The following is a 20859-nucleotide window of genomic DNA, read 5'->3' as shown; positions in this document are numbered from 1 at the left end:
TCAAGAAGATGAATGCAAAATTGTTAGCCAATATCACTCAAGAAAATGAATGCAAAATTGTTAGCTAATCAAATCTAGCATTGAATTAAAAAAAGATACATTCTGAGCAAGTTGGATTTATTCCAGAAACTAAGGGTGGTTTAATATTAGTTAACCTATAAATGTAGATCATTATGTTGCAGATGAAGGGAGAAAAAACATATAGTCTTCTCCATAAATGCAGAAAAAGCATTTGATAGAGTGAAATACCCATTCATGATAAAAATTCTTTGCAAACTAGGAAAAGGGTATTTCACTAACATACAGGAAACAGAATTGTTTAAACTTTTTGTTTTGAAAGAATCTCAACCCTACAGAAAAGTTTCAAAAACACTTGAATAAATGATTATCCTTGGCTTAGATTCACCAATAGTTAACATTCTGCCAAATTTACTTTTTATCTTTTTTTATATCTTTCTCTCCATATGTGTGTATATAGAATCTAACTCAGGATCATGCATTATGTTGAGTTGTCATATCTCTTAGTCTACTTTATTTCATTATATTGACATTTTAAAGCAGTGAAGGCCTACTGTTTTGTAGGACATTTCTTTTTTTGATTGTTTTGTTTTTTGTCTTTTTCGATTTTTAAATTTTTTTATTTATTTACTTTTATACAGCAGGTTCTTATTAGTTATCTGTTTTATACATATTGGTATATATATATGTCAATCCCAATCTCCCAGTTCATCCCCCTCCCACCACCACCACCGCCACACCCCACCCCACCCTCTGCTTCCCCCCCTTGGTGTCCATACTGTAGGACATTTCTAAAATTGGATTTGTCCCATTGTTTCCTTGTGATTAGATTCATGTTATACATTTTTGGCAAGAGTATTAAACAAGTGATGTATCCTCAGTTCATTACATCATGTAACACATGATATCAGTTTGTCCCATTATTGGTGATATTGGTGATATTTGATACCTTTATTAATATGGTGCAAACATCATCATAAAGAAAGAATGTGAGAAACATCCCTTTAGGGAATTCCCTGGTGGTCCAGTGGTTAGGACTCTGCGCTTCATTACCATGGCCCTGGTCCAATCCCTGATCAGGGAGCTAAGATCCTGGGGCGTGGCCAAAAAAACCAAAAAACAAAACTTGGTAAGAAGGTGCTGGCCTGCACAGTAAGATTAGAAAAATAACTTAAAGGTATAAGGATTGAAAAGGAAGAGGTAAAACCGCATTGTTTACTGATGTGATTGTCTACATAGAAAACCAAAAGAAAGTAGAGTCAAATAATTAGAAAAATGAGTGTTTGGCACTCCCAGACTCATTCTATGAGGCCACCATCACGCTGATACCAAAACCAGACAAAGATACTATAAAAAAAGAAAATTACAGACCAATATCACTGATGAATATAGATGCAAAAATCCTCAACAAAATACTAGCAAACAGAATCAGACAACACATTAAAAGGATCATACACCATGATCAAGTGGGATTTATTCCAGGAATGCAAGGATTCTTCAATATATGCAAATCAGTCAGTGTGATACACCATATTAACAAATTGAAGAATAAAAACCATATGATCATCTCAATAGATGCAGACAAAGCTTTTGACAAAATTCAACACCCATTTATGATAAAAAACTCTCCAGAAAGTGGGCATAGAAGCAAACTAGCTCAACATAATAAAGGCCATACACGACAAACCCACAGCAAACATCATTCTCAATGGTGAAAAACTGAAAGCATTTCCTCTAAGAGGAGGAACAAGACAAGAATGTCCACTCTCGCCACTATTATTCAACATAGTTTTGGAAGTCCTAGCCACGGCCATCAGAGAAGAAAAAGAAATGAAGTGAATACAAATTGGAAAAGAAGAAGTAAAACTGTCACTATCTGCAGATGACATGATACTATCACATAGAGAATCCTAAAGATGCCACCAGAGAACTATTAGAGCTAATCAATGAATTTGGTAAAGTTGCAGGATACAAAGTTAATGCACAGAAATCTCTTGCATTCCTGTACACTAACAACAAAAGATCAGAAAGAGAAATAAAGGAAACAATCCCATTCACCACTGCAACAAAAAGAATAAAATACCTAGGAATAAACCTACCTAAGGAGGTAAAAGACCTGTATGCAGAAAACTATAAGACACTGATGAAAGAAATTAAAGATGATACCAACAGATGGAGAGATATACCATGTTCTTGGATTGGAAGAATGAATATTGTGAAAATGACTCTACTACCCAAAGCAATCTACAGATTCAATGCAATCTCTATCAAATTACCAGTGGCATTTTTTTTACAGAACTAGAACAAAAAATCTTAAAATTTGTATGGAAACACAAAAGACCCCAAAGAGCCAAAGCAGTCTTGAGGGAAAAAAATGGAGCTGGAGGAATCAGACTCCCTGACTTCAGACTATACTACAAAGCTACAGTAATCAAGACAATATGGTACTGGCACAAAAACAGAAATATAGATCAATGGAACAGGATAGAAAGCCCAGAGATAAACCCACGCACCTATGGTCAACTAATCTATGACAAAGGAGGCAAGGATATACAATGGAGAAAAGACAGTCTCTTCAATACGTGGTGCTGGGAAAACTGACAGCTACATGTAAAAGAATGAAATTAGAACACTCCCTAACATCATACACAAAAATAAACTCAAAAATGGATTAGGGACCTAAATGTAAGAACAGACACTATAAAACTCTTAGAGGAAAACACGGGAAGAACACTCTTTGACATAAATCACAGCAAGATCTTTTTTGATCCACCTTCTAGAGTAATGGAAATAAAAACAAAAATAAACAAATGGGACCTAATGAAACTTAAAACGTTTTGCAAAGCAAAGGAAACTGCAAACAATCCAAAAAGACAACCCTCAGAATGGGAGAAAATATTTGCAAATGAATCAACGGACAAAGGATTAATCTCCAAAATATATAAACAGCTCATGCAGCTCAATATTAAAAAAACAAACAACCCAATCCAAAAATGGGCAGAATATCTAAATAGACATTTCTCCACAGAAGATATACAGACTGCCAACAAACACATGAAAGAATGCTCAACATCTTTAATCATTAGAGAAATGCAAGTCAAAACTACAATGAGATATCATCTCACACCAGTCAGAATGGCCATCATCAAAAAATCTAGAAACAATAAATGCTGGAGAGGGTGTGGAAAAAAGGGAACACTCTTGCACTGCTGGTGGGAATGGGAATTGGTACAGCCACTATGGAGAACAGTATGGAGGTTCCTTAAAAAACTACAAATAGAACTACCATATGACCCAGCAATCCCACTACTGGGCATATACACTGAGAAAACCATAATTCAAAAAGAGTCATGTACCAAAATGTTCATAGCAGCCCTATTTACAATAGCCTGGAGATGGAAACAACCTAAGTGTCCATCATCGGATGAATGGATAAAGAAGATGTGGCACATATATACAATGGAATATTACTCAGCCATAAAAAGAAATGAAATTGAGCTATTTGTAATGAGGTGGATAGACCTAGAGTCTGTCATACAGAGTGAAGTAAGTCAGAAAGAGAAAGACAAATACCGTATGCTAACACATATATATGGAATTTAAGAAGAAAAAAATGTCATGAAGAACCTAGGGGTAAGACAGGAATAAAGACACAGACCTACTAGAGAATGGACTTGAGGATATGGGGAGGGGGAAGGGTAAGCTGTGACAAAGCAAAAGAGAGGCATGGACATATATACACTACCAAACGTGAGGTAGATAGCTGGTGGGAAGCAGCCGCATAGCACAGGGAGATCAGCTCGGTGCTTTGTGACCGCCTGGAGGGGTGGGATAGGGAGGGTGGGCGGGAGACGCAAGAGGGAGGGGATATGGGAACATATGTATGAAGAAAAAAAAAAAGGAAAAAAGAAAAAGAAAATTAATTAGAAAACGTACTTCAATATACAGGAATGGTCTATTGTGGAACTGAAGTTTCATTTGTGTGTACAGGTTTCTGTGTGAACATAACTAAGTTCATTTTTCTGGGATAAATGCCTAGGAGTGCAATCCCTGGATCATAAAGTAGTTACATGTTCAGTTTTATAAGAAACTGACAAGATATTTTCACAAATAATTTTATAGCATAAGCAAAATATTACATGGAACATACTTCTCCTAAAAAGTTCTTTGCTGTTTATCTGCAATTCACATTTTACTAGGTATCCTCTATTTTTATTTGCTAAATCTGGCATCTCTATTCCCAGGTGATGCCAATGCTGCTGGTTTACAAACTACATTTTCAGCAGCTAGGCTCTATTCTAGTTCTTTTTTATCATTAGGAAAAACTTTCAAACCCAAAGGTAGGTTAAAAACAATATAATGAACTCTTCATACTTAGATTCTAGAATCTTGAAGACTTTGCCACTCTTGCTTCATCTATCCCCTTTTTTCCCCTGAAGTTTTGTTTGTTTGTGTGTTTTTTAAGATTTTTTTTTTGATGTGGACCATTTTTAAAGTCCTTATTGAATTTTTACAATAGTGCTTCTGTTTTATGTTCTGGTTTTTTTGACCACGAGGCATGTGGGATCTCAGCTCCCCGACCAGGGATCAGACCTGCACCCCCTGCATTGAAAGGTGAAGTCTTAACCACTGGACCGTCAGGGAAGTCCCCTCTGAAGTTTTTTTTTTAAGCAAATCCTGAACAGTTTGTCATTTTACCCCCACAAAATTCAGTTTGCAATTCTAAACAATAGTAACATTTTCTGACATATCCACAATGCTAGGATCACAGCATCAACAATATCTCCTGTGCCAACCGATTGCCTGTTATGTAAAAATGCCTTTGATTGCCTCATAAATGCCTCTTTGCACCTGGTTTGTTTGAATCAGGATCAAGAAAGGTCCACGCATTGCATTTGGTTGGCATTTTCTTAAGTAACCACATCCAGTGTGACGGAACAGGGGGGAGAGGCTGAGAGAGGGAAAGGACACACATGCTGGTCCCATCGTGCAGTGCTTATCTGGGCAGATAGGCCTGTGGGCCCTTTTTCATGTAGTCAGCGGGGACAGGGCTTATGCTGTGCCTTTATTAGCTCATTTTCTAGGAAAATTGCCCCATCCAGATGAGAATGCTGAGGCTCAGGGAGCTGACTGCCTGAAGGACCTTGAGCAGGAAGGGTGAGGACCCAGACCTGGGCATGGTCTTGGGCCCCACTCTCATTCAGCTGACCTGCACTCCTGAGGTTTACCTCTGGTTTACATTGGCTCCTTGTCAGTTACCAGGGATTAAGTCCCATCCAGGCACAGAGAGTGTTAGTAAAGGAAGGAAGGAAGAGACAAGCCAGCTAATTCTTTATTGGAACGTAGGATTGGAAGGTGCCTGGCCTCACCACCATGTCCCAGAAGTTATTCTCAGAAGGGCCAGGGTGTCCCAGGTGGTATCAGGTATCCCCAGGGGAGTGACTCCGCAGTCCCTTCCTCTTGCACGCTGAGACCCAGGGTGAGCCCGTTGCAGGGTGGCTCTTGCAGCCTAGGCAACCAAGGGCTGTGCTCTGGGAACAAAGGCACAGTGGGAAGGTCTGGGGACAGGCCCGCCCTGAGCCTGGGGACATGCCAGGTTGGGCTCTGGACCCTGGCGCCTGGCCTACAGCAGACCCACCCCATCAGAGTGAGAGGTGGACTTTGCTGTGAGGTGTGGAGGTCGGGAGGAATGCCAGCAAGAGCAGGCAGAGCCCTGGGGGTGGACCCTGCAGCATCACTGGGAGTGGACCAGGCCAGAGTCGGGCATGGGCCTGAGGGGCCAAATGGACACGTGGCGAACAGGTGCCTGGGAGCAGGGGGGAGGGGAGCACTTCACTGCTGTGCTCTTAGAGGCCCGCTGGACTCTTCTTAAGCTTATGTCAGACCATGTCACTCCCTTGCCTAAACACCTCCCAGGACCCCCCATTGCCTGCACACAAAGTCCTGACTTTCTCATCAAAATCCTTCATCCCCATTCCAGCTGACGTTTTGGACCTTAGAGCCTTCCACAGCATACACCTGTCCCCTCCACACTCAGGTTCCCCTTCTAGAAATGCAGGGTGTAGGCTAGTCTATTTTACTTTTTTATTTAGGGGGAAAGTCTCTTCCAGTTCTAGGGGTCTATTAAGCCTGGAAAAGAACATGTTCAAGGAATGGGTCCTCTGCCTTCAAATATCAAGGAGCTGGCCTGGGGCCGGGGGAGTGGGATGGGAGTGGGGATATCTATGGGGTCCCAAAAGACAGAGCTAGAACCATAAATGGAGAGTGAGGGGAGCAGGGAGGGCCACAGGGAGGTTACACCAGGCTCCGAGTAAGAAGCGCTTTCTCACAGTTCAGCAAGGTCTAAAAGTGGAATAAACTAGCTAGGGAGGAAGTGAGCTCCCCATCTCTGAAGGTAACCAAGCAGGGTTACCAGATAGCCTCTGCAGTTCACCACTTCCAGCCCTGGGTGTGGGGTTCTATGGTGAACATTCCCCATGCTCATCTGTGTATGTGAGGGAGAGGGCTGATGAATGACGCTCTGCCCTAAACCTTCCTAGGAACATGATTTGCATTTTAGCAGCACGTGTGTTTGCAGGATTAGGGAACACTCCTGTCATCTTCCCCCTGCTCAACTCTCTCTTCTGGGGAGCCCTCTGGCTAAGTGTCACCCCCTGTGTGTCCTTTCCCTCTCTCAGCCTCTCCCTCCTGTTCCGTCACACTGGATGTGGTTACTTAAGAAAATGCCAACCAAATGCAATGCGTGGACCTTTCTTGATCCTGATTCAAACAAACCAGGTGCAAAAATCATGATAGTTAGGACATGACTCATCTGTCCACTTGTCCATCTCTCCATGGGCATCTCTCTCTGTGCAGGGTGACTGTCTCCATGCCCACAGCCTCTCCCCTCTTCTCTGACCTCCTCTACTGTCCTACCCATCAATTTACCTTCCCTGCTCTCTGCTTTAGGATCCTCTCTGCTTAAAACCTACCTAAGGCCCAGCCTTTCTGACTTGAAATGCCTCCCCCTCACCATAGCCTGGTCAAAGTCTCCCTTTCTTTAAGGCCCAATTGAAAGGCCTCCTCCTCCAGGAAGCCTTCTTTGATTAATCCCCCCAGGGCCTTTCTTCTGCCTCTTCTTCTCTCTGTGAGCCCTGAGTACACTACATCCTGTCACCTCCACAGATTGGAGGCTCCTGCAGGGCATGGACCATGAGTAATTCATCTTTTGCCACCACTTGCACGCAGCATAGGACCTGGCACATAGTAGGTCCTCAGTGAAAGGCCTGCATGATGCTGATGATAACTATGGCATGAGGATAGCAAGAGGCAGACCGAGAGTGAGAGGAAGCTTTCCCAGTTCTCATGGTTCTGCCGTGGATGGAATGGCTCTGATTGTCAACCCTTCCGATCCCCAGCTTCTGCATTATCAATGGGGATTTTTGCACTACTTCCTGGGGTGGTTGGAGGTAAATCAAATAATATTAGCAGAGCCCCTAGCACAGGGCCTGGCACATAAATGACTCCCGAAATTATGATTCCTGAAGAAAATACTTGCAAACCTGTTCCTTATAAATGTGATAATGTGCTTGAGTCTGTCAGTGGGAATACCATCAAGACATCAATTTAGTCACTGAGGGCCCCCCTGGAGCCATTGCCCATCAGTTGTGTAGGAAGTGATAGGAGCCCCCCGTGGAAGCTTGGCCTCACACTAAGTACACCCCTGGGCCCCTCTGAAACATACTGAGCAACAATAAAACTGGGTAATTGTGATTAATTATTATCTCAATTAATAAATGTGTGAGTTCTGATGAACTTAAACTGGCGAATTTCCTGAGAGCTTACCATGTACCAGGCAGAGTGTTTTTCTTTTTTTTTCTTTTTTTCATTTGGCCGTGCTGCACGGCTTGTGGATCTTAGTTCCCCGACCAGGGATCGAACCCAGGCCCCAGCAGTGAAAGAGCTGAGTCCTAACCACTGGACCACCAGGGATTCCCCGAGGCAGAGTCTTAAGCACTTTATGTGTATGAACTCATTTAATCCTCATACCCACCCTATGAGATTCTACTACTGTTGCCATTTTGTAGATGAAGAAACTGAGGCACAGAGAGCTGAGGTCACTTGCCCCAGGTCACACAGCAGTAAGTGCTGTAGCAGGGATTCAAATCCAGGAAGCCAGATCAGCCTGCCTGCCTAACCTCTTCTACACTGTGCAGACTACTTCTACCTCCCATGTCCACCTGGGCTGTGGGGAGGGTCTCCCGAGGCCATGACTCTGATGCTGTTCTGGGGACAGCCGGCTCCCTGTGAGCCCTAGAGGTCACAACAATAGCCCTACAGCCTCTCCCATCCTGGCAACTGAGGTCCCCCACCCACCTGGCTCTGCCTTATGGGTCCTACAGTCCCATCCACTCCGTCTGCCCCAGGGCGGCCCCTCAGAGACTCGGAGGTGGTGTCTCTCCAGGCTGAGCAGCTGCCTGGGGTCTACAAGGAGGGCAGGTGTATCTCCTCTGATTTAGAGCCTGCACCCCCGTAAATCAGAGGCCTGTCCCTGGCTGACTGCTGGCCTAATGGGCTGAAAGGCAGCAGTGGCCTCCTAATTATAAATGTCCCTGCCCTGACAGGGCTTTTAGCAGCCCGGTCAATAGCCCATCAGACTGGCTAATGTCTGTTAATGTCAGTCCTCCGCACAAACCCTTTTAGGCACAGAGCCTGCCAGCCTCTGGGGAGCACCAGCCATCCCTTGCTTGCTGAGAAGGAAGAGAAGCTGTGTGGGGCTGGGGCCTCTGCTCTTAGAGGCCTGGGAGGAGCACCCATCAGAGCCAGGCGTGGCTCTTAGGCACCTCCAGGTCTGAGGCAGACAATGTACAGAGGCTCTCTTCCCTGCCCAGGGGCTCATTTTCTCTATCCATGGAGGAGCCAGACCCATCTGAAAGAGATGGAACTTTTGCTCACCTCCTCACACATCATTATCAAATGACACAAGTCCAAAGTCTTTCCTTTATTTTCTCTCTCTCTCTCTCTCTCTCTGAATGTGTATGTGAAACTATTTTTTTTTCTGAACCCTTTGAGGGTAAGTTACATACATCTTTGCTTTTTATCCCTAAATACTTGTGTGTTTCCTAAAAATAGGAATATTCTCTTACATAACCGCAGTACATTGTCAAATTCACTCAGTTTAATGTTGCAACAATACTTCAATCTACCATTCACATTCCAGTTTGTCAAATGTGCTTTATAGCGTTCCCCCTCCAGGAAGGGATCCAGTCTAGGGTGAGGTTTCTGAGACCCTTTCCCGAGGGGCAAGATCGGAATTGGGCAGAATACTTCTGAAGGGGAGCCCGGGACCACAGCCTGTTTGCAGAGCTACGAAGATGCATGCATAAAACCGCCGTGAACCAGGGTCTCGGTTTTCTGTCCCCTAGTTTGCCAGGGGTGAACAGGGGTGTCCTGTGTCTGTTCTCACAGCAGCTCCCTGCTTTGCTGCCCTAGTAAGCAAGGCCAGGGACCATCACTCATCTTTGCTTCGTCTCCCTTGGGCATGGTCTCAAGACGTCCCACAAGAGTGCAGTGGTCTCTGCAGAGTTGGGGAGGTGAGGGAAGGAGAGACCGTGGGTATTCCCTGAGCTCACTCTGTTCTTCAAAATTAATTTTTAAATATCATGAGACAGTTAGTTCTGTGAAGTCAAGTACTACGTCTTATGTTCACCCAGCACCTCGCATAGGGCCCGTCCCCCAGGTTTCTCGTAAAGATGTGGTGAATGGGTGGGTGTTGGCCAGTTTTCTTCTCCACTTTCTCCCTCACTTAGATATAAAAGTGGAGCCTTCCGGTGGGTGGGCTCTAGAACCTGAGGCTGGCTAGTGGATGTGGCGGTGCCTGCGTTGGCAGGCAGAGGGCCTGGTCCTGGTCCTTGTACTGCCAGGGCCATGCAGTGTGGCGTGTAAAATGAATGTGTTGGTCCCTGCCAGCTGCTGGTTTCTGTGGATGAACTGGTGTAGTTGTCCCATGGCCCAGGGAATCTCAGCTTCGGGTCTGTGTAGCCGGGGCTGTGAAAACTGTGTGTCCTCCTAGCACCTAGACAGGAATTCTCAGCAGGAAAGAGGGGAAGGGAAGAAAATGCTCTTTCTTTTTAATTGAAGTATAACTCACATACCATAAAATTCACCACTTAAGTGTACAATTCATTGAGTTTTAGATGTTCACGTGGTTGTGTAACCATCACCACTAATTTGCAAATAATTTTATCACCCCCAGAAACCCCACCCCCATTAGCAGTCACTCCCCATTTGCCCCCTCCCCCCAGCCCTAGGCAACCACTAATCTGCTTTCAGTCTTTATGGATTTACCTATTCTGGATCCCACCGCCCACCCCTGTCTTCCCACTGCATGGCATGTGGGATCTTAGTTGCCTAGCCAGGGATTGAACCCAGGCCCTCGGCAGTGAAAGCGCTGAGTCCTAACCACTGGACTGCCAGGGAATTCCCCCTATTCTGGATTTTTTTTCATATCATTATTCAGGGTTCTGAATTCCAGGTACCAGCGGATGTGTTCATTTGCTCAAGCAGTGAAACTACATCTGGTACATCATCTAGTGGAACCATGCAGTATGTGGCTTTTTATGTCTGGCTTCTTCCACTTAGCTTGATGCTTTCAAGGTTCACCCACGTCAAAGCATGTGTCAGTACTTCATTCCCTTTTTTGGCTGAATAACATTTCATCGTGTGAATATACTACGTTTCATATCCATTTATCCATTGATGGACATCTGGATTGTCTCCACCTTTTGGCTATTATGAATAATGCTGCTGTGAACATTGGTGTACAAGTCTTTTTGTAGACCTATGTTTTTATTTCTCTTGAGGCTATACCTAGGAGTAGAATTACGGGGTCATATACTAACTCTGTGTAACCTTTGGAGGAGCTGCCAGACTGTTTTCCACAGTGGCTGCACCATTTTTGCATTCCCGCCAGCAGTATATGAAGGGAAACATCCTTTTACTGAACACCTACCATGTGCTAGGCACTGTGCTAGGCCCTTCCCACACCTCGTCTCCTATGATCCTCACACGAACGCTCTGAAATACCTATCATCGCCTCTGTTTTACTGAGGAGGACACTGAGGCTCAGAGAAGTGCCGTGACTCCCCCAGGATCACACAGAGGTTAGTGGTAAGTCCTAGATCCACTCCCAGTTCTGCCCCATACGTTTTCTTGTCTACTTGGTGATTGCTGGCTGCCCGAGGGACCCTCCAGGTGCTAAAGTGGAGTTAGCCCCCTCCCTCCCCAACCTTCCTGGGTACTGTTTTACAGACGGGAAAGTTGGACCCCCACTACCCAAAGGTCTCCGGGCACAGAGGGAACGTCTTAGACGTCAAATGGAACCCTTTCAATGATTTTGAGATCGCCTCCTGTTCTGAAGATACCACGGTGAGTGTCAGTGCATGAGGCGTTTCCCTTTCCAGAGAGGAGTGGGACTGGGGCAGAGGGAGACGGCATGGTGTCTGGACTCAGCTCTGACCTTCCTGACTCCTTCATCCTTCACGAGGTGAGGTCACTGTGTGTGGAGGGGGTAAGTTCGATTGAGGAGGAGAAGCTCTGGGCTCCATGGGACTTGGGGTACCACCCCTCCTCTCTATGGGCCTCAGTTCCCCCATCTATAAAATGAGCATAATAGTTCCCAACCATCTAATGAAAATCCAGTGAGATTCATTTCCCAGTGGGAAAGCCCATCTTTTGGGGAACCTATCAAATGCTGTGAAGGGCATTTTTACTGTGGCCCGAAAATATTGTGCCACATAATCTCATTGACAATGGGTAGGGAAGATTTAAAAGGATAAGAGTGGGAGCCTTAAATGAATGTGAACACCAAAACCATCCCAAAAGCTTCAGTCCCACCAACTTTTTGAGCCCCTGTTCTGTACCAGGATCATAGTCCCTGGCTCCACAATGTTTGGTGTTATTTATAACGTATTCTCTGCCTCCTTCTAAAACTCAGCGGGTATGGCTTAAAACAAAAGACACAGATACGATCAGATGATTGAAATAAGGATGAAAGTCATAGCTACCCTTTATTGTGAGCCCATTGTGTTCCTGACTCTCATTACACATATCATTTCACTCAGTCTTCCCAGCAGCCCCACAAGGTAGGATGTTTTTCTGATGCAGAAGCTGAGGATCTGAGAGATGGGGCAGTTTGCCCGAGGTCACACAGTTTGTGGCGGCAGAGCCAGGGTTCCGACTAAGGCCTGATTCCAGAGCCCAATCTTTTTCCACTGAGCTGTTCCACTTCCCTAAAGAGCAGCAGCCACAGATGGAGGAATTTAACTATGGAGGGTTGCAGCTGTTGAATTCCAGGCTTAGCTTGGAGCTGCCTGGCAGCCAAGGCAAAAAAAAGGAAATAGCCTCACTGTCTGATCAAAGGAAACAGACCCGTTCATAGAGAGAAGCAGGTAGAAAATTCTAAGAGGACTTGTGTCATTTTCCATATGAGGGTTGCTGAGGAACGTAATGGACAGTGTCTGCCGACGTGGCTTCACCAAAGGGACAGCTGGGCCCTGTGAGAACTGACCTTGTCTCAGATGAGTGTAGGGCTTCTGACAGGATATCAAGTATCTGACTCTGTGTTCACTCCTGGAATACCTGCCCTTTCAGGCCTGCTTTGAAGGCTCCCTTCAAGGCCTTTATTAAATTCCTAGCTAGCCTCATCACCCGTCCCTTCCCAGTTGCCCCGGGGGCAGGAGGAGTGAACCCAACTATTGGGAGTGGCAGGGATGACCCTCTAGCTCTGAGGGATGGTGTCTGTTTCTACCAAACAGGCCTGCCCAGAGTCTGTCCTCCAGCCAGGTCCAGTTCTGTTTGGTAACAGCCCTGACCAGACTCCATCTATCTGGAGCCTGGCGCTATTGTGAGGTTGGCTTTCTGGTTGTAAATCCAGGATGACCAGGAAATAAATGCTGATTTAAAAGCAAAGTCTATCTGAAGGCCCATAGATCCTAAGAGAAAGAGGACGTACAACCACATAGGGACCTGAGAGCCCTGCAGGACAATAAGGGACGTTAAGTCAGCCTGGGCTCTGTCAGTCACCCTCTGTAGCATCCTCTGTTCCTCCATTTGTATGCCTCTGTGATGGGGAGATGACTTTCTACCATGTAAGCCCCTTCCATCCTCAACAACACTGCTCTGGAAGGAAGCCCTAGCCCTTCCTCCCAGGCCCTCACTGTGGAATACAGGCCTGTGACCCCATCCAACCCTGCCTTCTGGCCTTTAGTCTTCCTCTTCCGGGCCATCCCAGGGGCCCCCTATAACGGAAGTGGTTGGGGGTTATCCCTGCCCTGTCCTGCTCCAGAGACTGCGCTGGCTCCCTAGCTCCCTGAGGATATAGCATAAACCCTTTCTCCTGGCATTTGAAGCTCTACCCTGAGCCTTTGGGACCAGGGGCGGCTAGAGCACTGTACTTTGAGGGGTATTCTAGGCTGAGAGGCAGGTTTGCTCTGACATTCAGCCTGGGAATCAAGCCTGTGGCCCATCTATTCACCCACGGCCTCAGGTCGCTAAGAATGGCAAAGATTCCCGGAGGCCTAGGCTCCTCTCCAGCCCCTGCTTGGGCTGGAGGACCTTGGCAAAGCGCCTGTCTCTCTGAGGGGCCCCAGCTGCCTCTCCATTGAGTGAGAGGTAGATACAGAGAGAGCTCCCCCGGACTGTCTGCTGAGCACTGCCAGTTCTGTGGCTCAGGGTCGTGGACGGCCAAGGTGACCCCGGCTAACCCTTCCTTTGGGCCGTGTCTTCCCTGACAGATTAAAATCTGGGACATCCCCAAGCAGCTGCTGGCAAAGAACCTCACAGCCTGCAAGAAGGAGCTGGTGGGCCACGCCCGCAGAGTGGGCCTGGTGGAGTGGCACCCCACAGCCGCCAATATCCTCTTCAGCTCCGGCTATGACTACAAGGTGGGTCTGTGTATTCATTTCCTAGGGCTACCCTGACCTATGACCAAACTTGGTGGGTTAAGACAACAGAAATGTATTCTCACATAGTTCTGGAGGCCAGAAATCCAAAATCAAGGTGTTAGGAGAGAGAGCCATGCTTTCTCCGAAGTCTCTAGGGAGAAGTCCTTCTGTGCCTCTTCTAGGTTCTAGTGGCTCCGAGCATTCCTTGGTTTGTAGCTGCATCACTCCAGTCCGCCTCTGTCTTCTGCCCTCCTCTCTGTGTATCTATACATCCCCCCTCTTCGTACAAGGACACCAGTCATTGCATGTAGGGCCCACCCAAATCCAGTACGATCTCACTGTAACACATTATACCTGCAAAGACCCTGTTTCCAAATAAGGTCACATTCTGAGGTTCCAGGTAGATATGAGTTTGGTGGGGGCGGGGTGGGGGGTGGAGACACTATTCAATCCATTAGTCTTTCTGGAGGGGATGGGCTGGACCCTGCCCAGAGATGCCTCCCCCTGCTCCATTGATTTCAAAGCTAGCAAGCTGTGGGCCCTGTGGATTGGGAAAATTCACAGTAGAGGAGACCTAGATTCTATTCCCACTCTGTCTCTGACTTGTAGTATGACCTGGGAAAGTCCCTTGTCTTCTCTGGGCCTCAGTTTCTCAGTCTGCACACAAATGGGGTTGATGTGGGATGGGAGTGGTTGAGAGGTCCTTTACCCCGTTCTGATCAGAAGTGCTCCATTATCTGTTTATGTAGGGTGTGCTACTGTTTATGGTTGTACAGTTTATCTGTACACAACTCCAGGGGGCGCTATTCGCATTATAGACTACGAGAATGGGTTGCCCTGGAGCTGTGCAGTGCACAGCCTGTGTAGCTAAATATGGCAGCCCTTGTTATCTGTGTGGTAGAAACTGTTGCTAATGACTGTTTGAAACCCCCTGGACTATCTGGTCCCTTGGGGTCCTCCCAGCATGGATGTTTCATTGCTCCAAGCAGATGGTGTTTTCTTTTCACTGCCAGATAGCCTGACTCCCCACTTCCCCCTCCTGCCACGTGGCAGCTTCAGCCGGCAGACCCATCCTCCCACCCGAGGCCTCTTGGCCAAACTGCCATCTGTGGCTTCCCTCCCGGGGATACCGTGTTTCACTGCAGCCTGGCTGGCGCGTGACTGTGGAGGCCAGGGCGGGGCTCGGGGGGATGCACTGTGCTCAGAGCCGGCTCTCTGCCATGCAGGTGATGGTCTGGAACCTGGATACAAAGGAGGCTGTAATCATGAGCCCCGTGAAGACAATTAACTGTCACCAAGACGTGATCCTCTCCATGTCCTTCAACACCAACGGCAGCCTGCTGGCCACTGCCTGTAGAGACCGCAAGATTCGGGTTCTCGACCCCCGAGCAGAGGCCGTCCTCCAGGTCAGTGCTGGGCTGGGGTCTGGCTTGGGGTCAGAGGAGCGAGGAGTGGAGTGGGCATGGCAGGGTGGGGGAGGTCTGAGAACAGGGCAGTAATGATGTTAGTGTTCTGGCCAAGCCTTCACGCGTGTTTATCCCCATCTGTTGGGGGGTGGTGTAGAATATGTCATACCCATTTTTCAGATGAGAAAACTGAGGCTGAAGAGAGGCTAAGGGACTTGCTCACATTGAAAGCTGGGACTGGAACCTGGTCTAACTCCAAAGCTTGTCATTGTGCCTCACCTCTGTCAGGAGGCATGACCTGGGGGTCAAGAAACCTCAGGGCACCACTGTTATCCACTGTGTGACCTTAGACAAGCACTTTCTGCTCTCTGGGTGTCTATTTTCTCATCTGCAACAATGGGCCATTAGTCCTTCCTCTGGGAGGGTTAAATGAGATATCCCAGGTGACAGTGGCCACCCAGCCCCATGCCTTGCACATAGTGGATGCTCAATAATAATCTTTTAGCAAAAACATGGAGCTGGGCCGAAGTTTACCTCTGTCCTAGCTCAGAAAAAGAACTCTCAACAAAAATAGTGGGAGAGACTTTATGTGGATGAGAGAGACCCAGGAAGGCTTCCTGGAGGTGGTGCCTCTGGAAGGATTCTCCAGGCAGAGCTGGGGTGAGAAAAGAAGGCATTCCAGGTGGAGCAGCAGCGTAAGCAAAGACAGGATGTCCCTGACCACACATGTCCCTCCAGGAAGCCAGCTATAAGGGGCACCGGGCCAACAAAGTGCTATTTCTGGGGAACCTGAAGAAGCTGCTGTCCACGGGCACATCCCGATGGAACAACCGGCAGATGGCCCTGTGGGACCAGGTGAGTCTCCCGAGCAGCCCCACCAGCGCCCCTCACCAGCTCCATACCTTGTGCATCTTGTTGTTCAAGGAAGGGGAGGGGTCAGGACCCAGGAGACGCCTCGGCCTGGGGGAGGGGAGATGGCTGAGTTTGGGATCAGGACTTGGGGGTGAAGGGGAGGGCAGGAGAAGGAAAGGGCCTTCTAGGCGGAGGGAACAGCTGGAGCAAGCCCTTAGAGTGAAATAGGGAGGTGTGTGGGCAAGAGGAGCTGCCTGTTCAAGGTGGGTGGGGGTGGGGATGGGGATGAAGACCAGGCCAAGTAGTATTAATTTCAAGGAGCACTTGGCTGAAGTTCGACAGATCGCTTCCTCTCTGTCTGAATCTCCTTGCATTATAGTAGATGTAAAACAGGAGGGGCTTCCCTGGTGGCGCAGTGGTTGAGAATCCGCCTGCCGATGCAGGAGACACCGGTTCGTGCCCCGGTCTGGGAAGATCCCACATGCCGCAGAGCGGCTAGGCCCGTGAGCCATGGCCGCTGAGCCTGTGCGTCCGGAGACTGTGCTCCGAAACGGGAGAGGCCACAACAGTGAGAGGTCCACGTACCAAAAAAAAAAAAAAAAAACAAATAAACCAGGAGGAGGAGGGCTGGAGTGACATCATGTGTATGAGAAATGATTCATTAAAGGTAAAATGCTAGCAAGGGAAAAGGAGCTGGTGTCTCTTTCTCTCTCACACACACACACACGCACACATGCACACACACACACACAGCCCTGTAACAGGAATTCTTATCTTAGCACCACCAAGGGGCACTCCATGAGTGACCCGTAGACCCTCCTGGTCTCCCTTCCCTTGCAGGATGACCTCTCTGTGCCTCTCGCAGAGGAGGACCTCGATGGCTCCTCAGGCGTGCTGTTTCCATTCTATGACTCGGACACCAACATGCTCTACGTGGTGGGGAAGGTCAGTCTGTCACGGGAGGGAAGTGGCGGCCTGGTGCCACTGGCGGCCAGACCGCAGCCTGGGGCCCTTGGGGTACAGGGCAGGGGCAGGGACAGGCAGGAGTGGCTAGATACTCTCCCCCTGTGGTGAGCCCCGCCCCTCTCCCACCCTCCTGGCTCCACAAGAACACCTGGGGCCAGGGCTTTGCTGGACACCCTGAGCTAGTCTGTCCCCAGTTCTGGGTCCAGATAAGGAGGGACCAGTCAGTGTTTCCTGGCAGGGGCACCTTCAAATTTGAGGCAGAACAGGTCTTCATTGGGTAAGACTATCTTGTACTTGGCATCCCTGGCCGCTACCCACCAATGCCAGGAGCAGCACCCACCTCCCCACCCAGTCATTATGACAGTGACAACCAGAAATGCCCCAGGGGTAAGACCCACTGGATGGTCTCAGGAACCCCACTTCTGACCTTTGTGTGCGGCTCTCAGATGGGAGTGGGATTCAGGCCTGTGCTCCCAGAGCCTCTGCCTTGGAGGCATCTGTGTGGGCTTTGGGTCATGGTTGGGGGGGACTAAGTGTTAAAATGAGGTCCCTTGGTGCCCTGCTGCCTTGGTGTCAGTCCTCTGGTCTGCCCTTGTGAGAGGCGGCTCTGCCAGCTCTTCACTCACAGTCCTCTCCAGGTTTCCGCTGTGTGGCAGTGGGGACCAGGTGGGGGCCTGATGGGGCCCGGCTCTGAGCAGTGCCCTCCCCTCCACAGGGAGACGGGAACATCCGCTACTATGAGGTCAGCACCGAGAAACCTCACCTGAACTACCTGACTGAGTACCGCTCCTATAATCCACAGAAGGGGATCGGTGAGTGTGGGACACTGAGGCCACTTGGGGCCTGGGGAGACAGGGATGAGTCAGGCCTCGACCTAGAGGGCCCCTCACTGGGGAGGGAGACAGCAGGTCAACGCTCTGAGTCATGGGAGTTCTAGTTGAGGTTCTCTGGGAGCACACAGGGAGAAGTCTGGGAGGGCTTACTGGAGGAGGCAAGACCTGAGGAGCCAGAAGGGAAGCAGAGCACGGCACGGGGAGAGGATGAAGGTGTTGTAGCTGAGCAGTTACAGCAGTTACAAGCAGTAGCAAGGAGATGGGGGACATTGACCTAAGAGAGGCCCTGATTTTTAAGTGTGTTTAGGGATTAAAAACAAAACAAAACAAAACAGGACGCAACTATATGCCCTCTACAGGAAACCCACTTATATATAAAGACACAGCTAGATTAAAAGTAAAGATGGAGGTACTTCCCCGGCGGTCCAGTGGTTAAGACTCCGTGCTTCCACTGCAGGGGGCACGGGTTCCATCCCTGGTCGGGAAACTAAGATCCCGCAGGCCACGCTGCGCGACCAAAAAAAAAAAGTGAAGATGGAGAAAGATAGCATGCTAACACTAATCAAAGGAAAGCTGGCATTGCTCTATTAAGGGCATCTGGGTTGGGAGGTATGGGGAGGGTGATGGAGGGCCTTGAGCAGAGCACACTTGCTGTAAAAGTTTACCTAAAATCCTTGAAGGTAGGGGACAAAGTCTGAGGATTTCAACCCCATTTCCCTAGCTCAGGACCTGGTCCAATGTAGGACTGTTTGTTAAGGGAAGGATAGTGGAAAGAGGCTGGTCTCTGTTCACATCCAGGTGTTCACCCTGGCTTTGCCACTCACCCTGGGTCCTTGGGGCCCCAGCCCACCCTGAGGAATCTCTTGGCCCTCCTTGGTCATCTCCCCACAGGTGTTATGCCAAAGAGAGGTCTCGACGTGTCCTCCTGTGAGATCTTCCGCTTCTACAAGCTGATTACAACCAAAAGCCTCATCGAGCCCGTATCCATGATTGTACCCCGGCGGGTAAGGGTGGTGTGAGCCGTCTCCGAGGGAGGTGGGGAACCCCTCCTGGAGAAGAAGGACCCCGGGACCTGGAGCCTGGAGCCCACGCCCCTGGGGGAGCAACAGGGAGGCTGATGGCCCCTCCTCAAGGGGAAGCCTTGCTTGTGGTCAGTGCCCTGTCCCTCCCACCTCTGCTCTTGAGTTGTTCTGTGACATTGGGGCACATCCCTTTGCTCTCTGGGCCTCAGTTTCCTCAACTCACAGGGGTTGGGGGGAGTCTGCACCCCTGGATCTCTAAGGGCCCTCCCCCACCATCCCCGCTCTCACTGTCCTGACTTCTCCTGCAGTCGGAATCCTACCAAGAGGACATCTACCCGCCCACGGCAGGTGCCCAGCCCTCTCTGACGGCCCAGGAGTGGCTCAGTGGGATGAATAAAGGTGAGGAAGGCAGAGAAAAGGCCTCGGCTGAATGTGGGGGACAACGGAGCGTCCAGTGGCCCCAAGTAGCTGAGAGGGGTGTGGCTGGTATTTGTGTCCTTCCGTAACCCCTAACCCCAGAGGACTGGTCCTTGATAGTCGGTTCCCAGTGGTTAGGATGGTCGCATATGGGTCCAGGAAGGGAGGGGCTCGTCCCAAGTGGCTCAGGAAACTCCCTCCGAATCAAGGGATTTTGCTCCAAGGAAAACGTCTTTAAATTCTGGGCCGTGCAGAGTGACTGGAGAGTCTCAGCTGGATGCCCCCTGCCCATCCTCCCGCCACCTCTGCAATTACTCTTTGACCCCAGAAACCCTCTAGGCAGCAGCCCCCGCCCGGGCCCTTCTGCCCACTCTGCCTGCCCTGACTCTCCCTCCCTGGCCTGTCAACATAAGGGCCTGCGCAGCGGGGAGGCGGTGTGTGCTCCCACCCCGGCTGCGGCCCCCGGAGCTGCCTGCTGCCCCCTCCCTTTTATGTGTAACCCTTAGACAGTCTCACTCCTCTCTGGGCTCGGTTTCCTCATTGTAGCCGTGATGCCTGCCTCCCCTGCTTCTTGGGGTGTTGGGAGAATTCATGAACTGGTAGACGGCAGAGCGCAGCGCAGGCGCGAGGGGCCTGCGGTATTCTGGGGCAGCCCCTACAAACCAAGCCTCGCTTAGATAATCACACGAGTGTGTATTTGCACTCTGCTTGCCCTGGTCTGTGGGTTTGTGCCTGTCTTCATGTAGCCATATCGCCCACACGTGTCACATGTATCTCTGTGTCTCCGTGTGGCTCTGTGTGTGTCTGCGTGTGTCAGTGCCCCCCATGCCCACCTGCTCAGGGGAACTCAGTCCTCACCCAGCCCTTTGCTTCCCTCCCAGGGCCAGTCCTGATGTCCCTTAGGCCTGGCTCCGAGCTGCTGAGCCCCCAGCCTCTGCCCCCAGAGAGACCTCTCTCCAAGCCCAGGGCCCACACCTCGCCTCGTGTCTTCAACCAGACAGAAAAGCTGGCTGCAGAAGATGGCCGGAGGCCCCTCTCCCTGCTGGAGGAGAGGGCACCACCGTGGGTGGCAGAACACAGACTGGAGGAGAGGAAAACTTGGTTCACAAATGGCTTTGACATCTTCGAATGCCCCCCACCAAAGACAGAGAACGAGGTGCGAATGAGGGTGGGGTAGGCCTGCCAAGGGAGGGGAGCAGCTGTGAGCAGCTGGCGGGGGAGCAGAAAGTGAGGGGCGAGGAAAATAACCAGCTGTGTGGCCTGGCCTAGCCCCTTAACTCACTTTGCTGATTCACTCACAAACACGTCATGAGCACCACCTGCGTGTCAAGATGGTGGGTTTACTTACAGGTGGTAGGGAAACCATCTGTAAAATGCCGAGGGTTTGACTTGGTAGGTAGTAAAGTCCCTTCCCACTTCTGAT

At 49.2% G+C, this 20859-nt stretch overlaps 1 protein-coding gene across 1 annotated transcript in view; it reads left to right on the top strand.

The window, feature by feature from the left end:
• The window catches only part of CORO2A (coronin 2A), a 55769-nt gene that overhangs the window by 33871 nt on the left and 1039 nt on the right, over positions 1-20859 (top strand). Inside the window, exons 3-11 of the mRNA XM_081237102.1 lie at positions 11308-11424; positions 13791-13940; positions 15167-15346; positions 16085-16201; positions 17039-17143; positions 17880-17976; positions 18889-19001; positions 19328-19418; positions 20318-20592. Coding sequence (XP_081093228.1) covers positions 11308-11424; positions 13791-13940; positions 15167-15346; positions 16085-16201; positions 17039-17143; positions 17880-17976; positions 18889-19001; positions 19328-19418; positions 20318-20592 — 1245 coding nt within the window. The remainder of the gene's footprint in view (positions 1-11307; positions 11425-13790; positions 13941-15166; positions 15347-16084; positions 16202-17038; positions 17144-17879; positions 17977-18888; positions 19002-19327; positions 19419-20317; positions 20593-20859) is intronic.

Source organism: Mesoplodon bidens (genome assembly GCF_964165515.1).
Source record: "Mesoplodon bidens genome assembly, chromosome: 6".
NCBI classification, from domain to species: domain Eukaryota; kingdom Metazoa; phylum Chordata; class Mammalia; order Artiodactyla; family Ziphiidae; genus Mesoplodon; species Mesoplodon bidens.
This window is presented reverse-complemented; position numbering and strand designations above follow the sequence as displayed.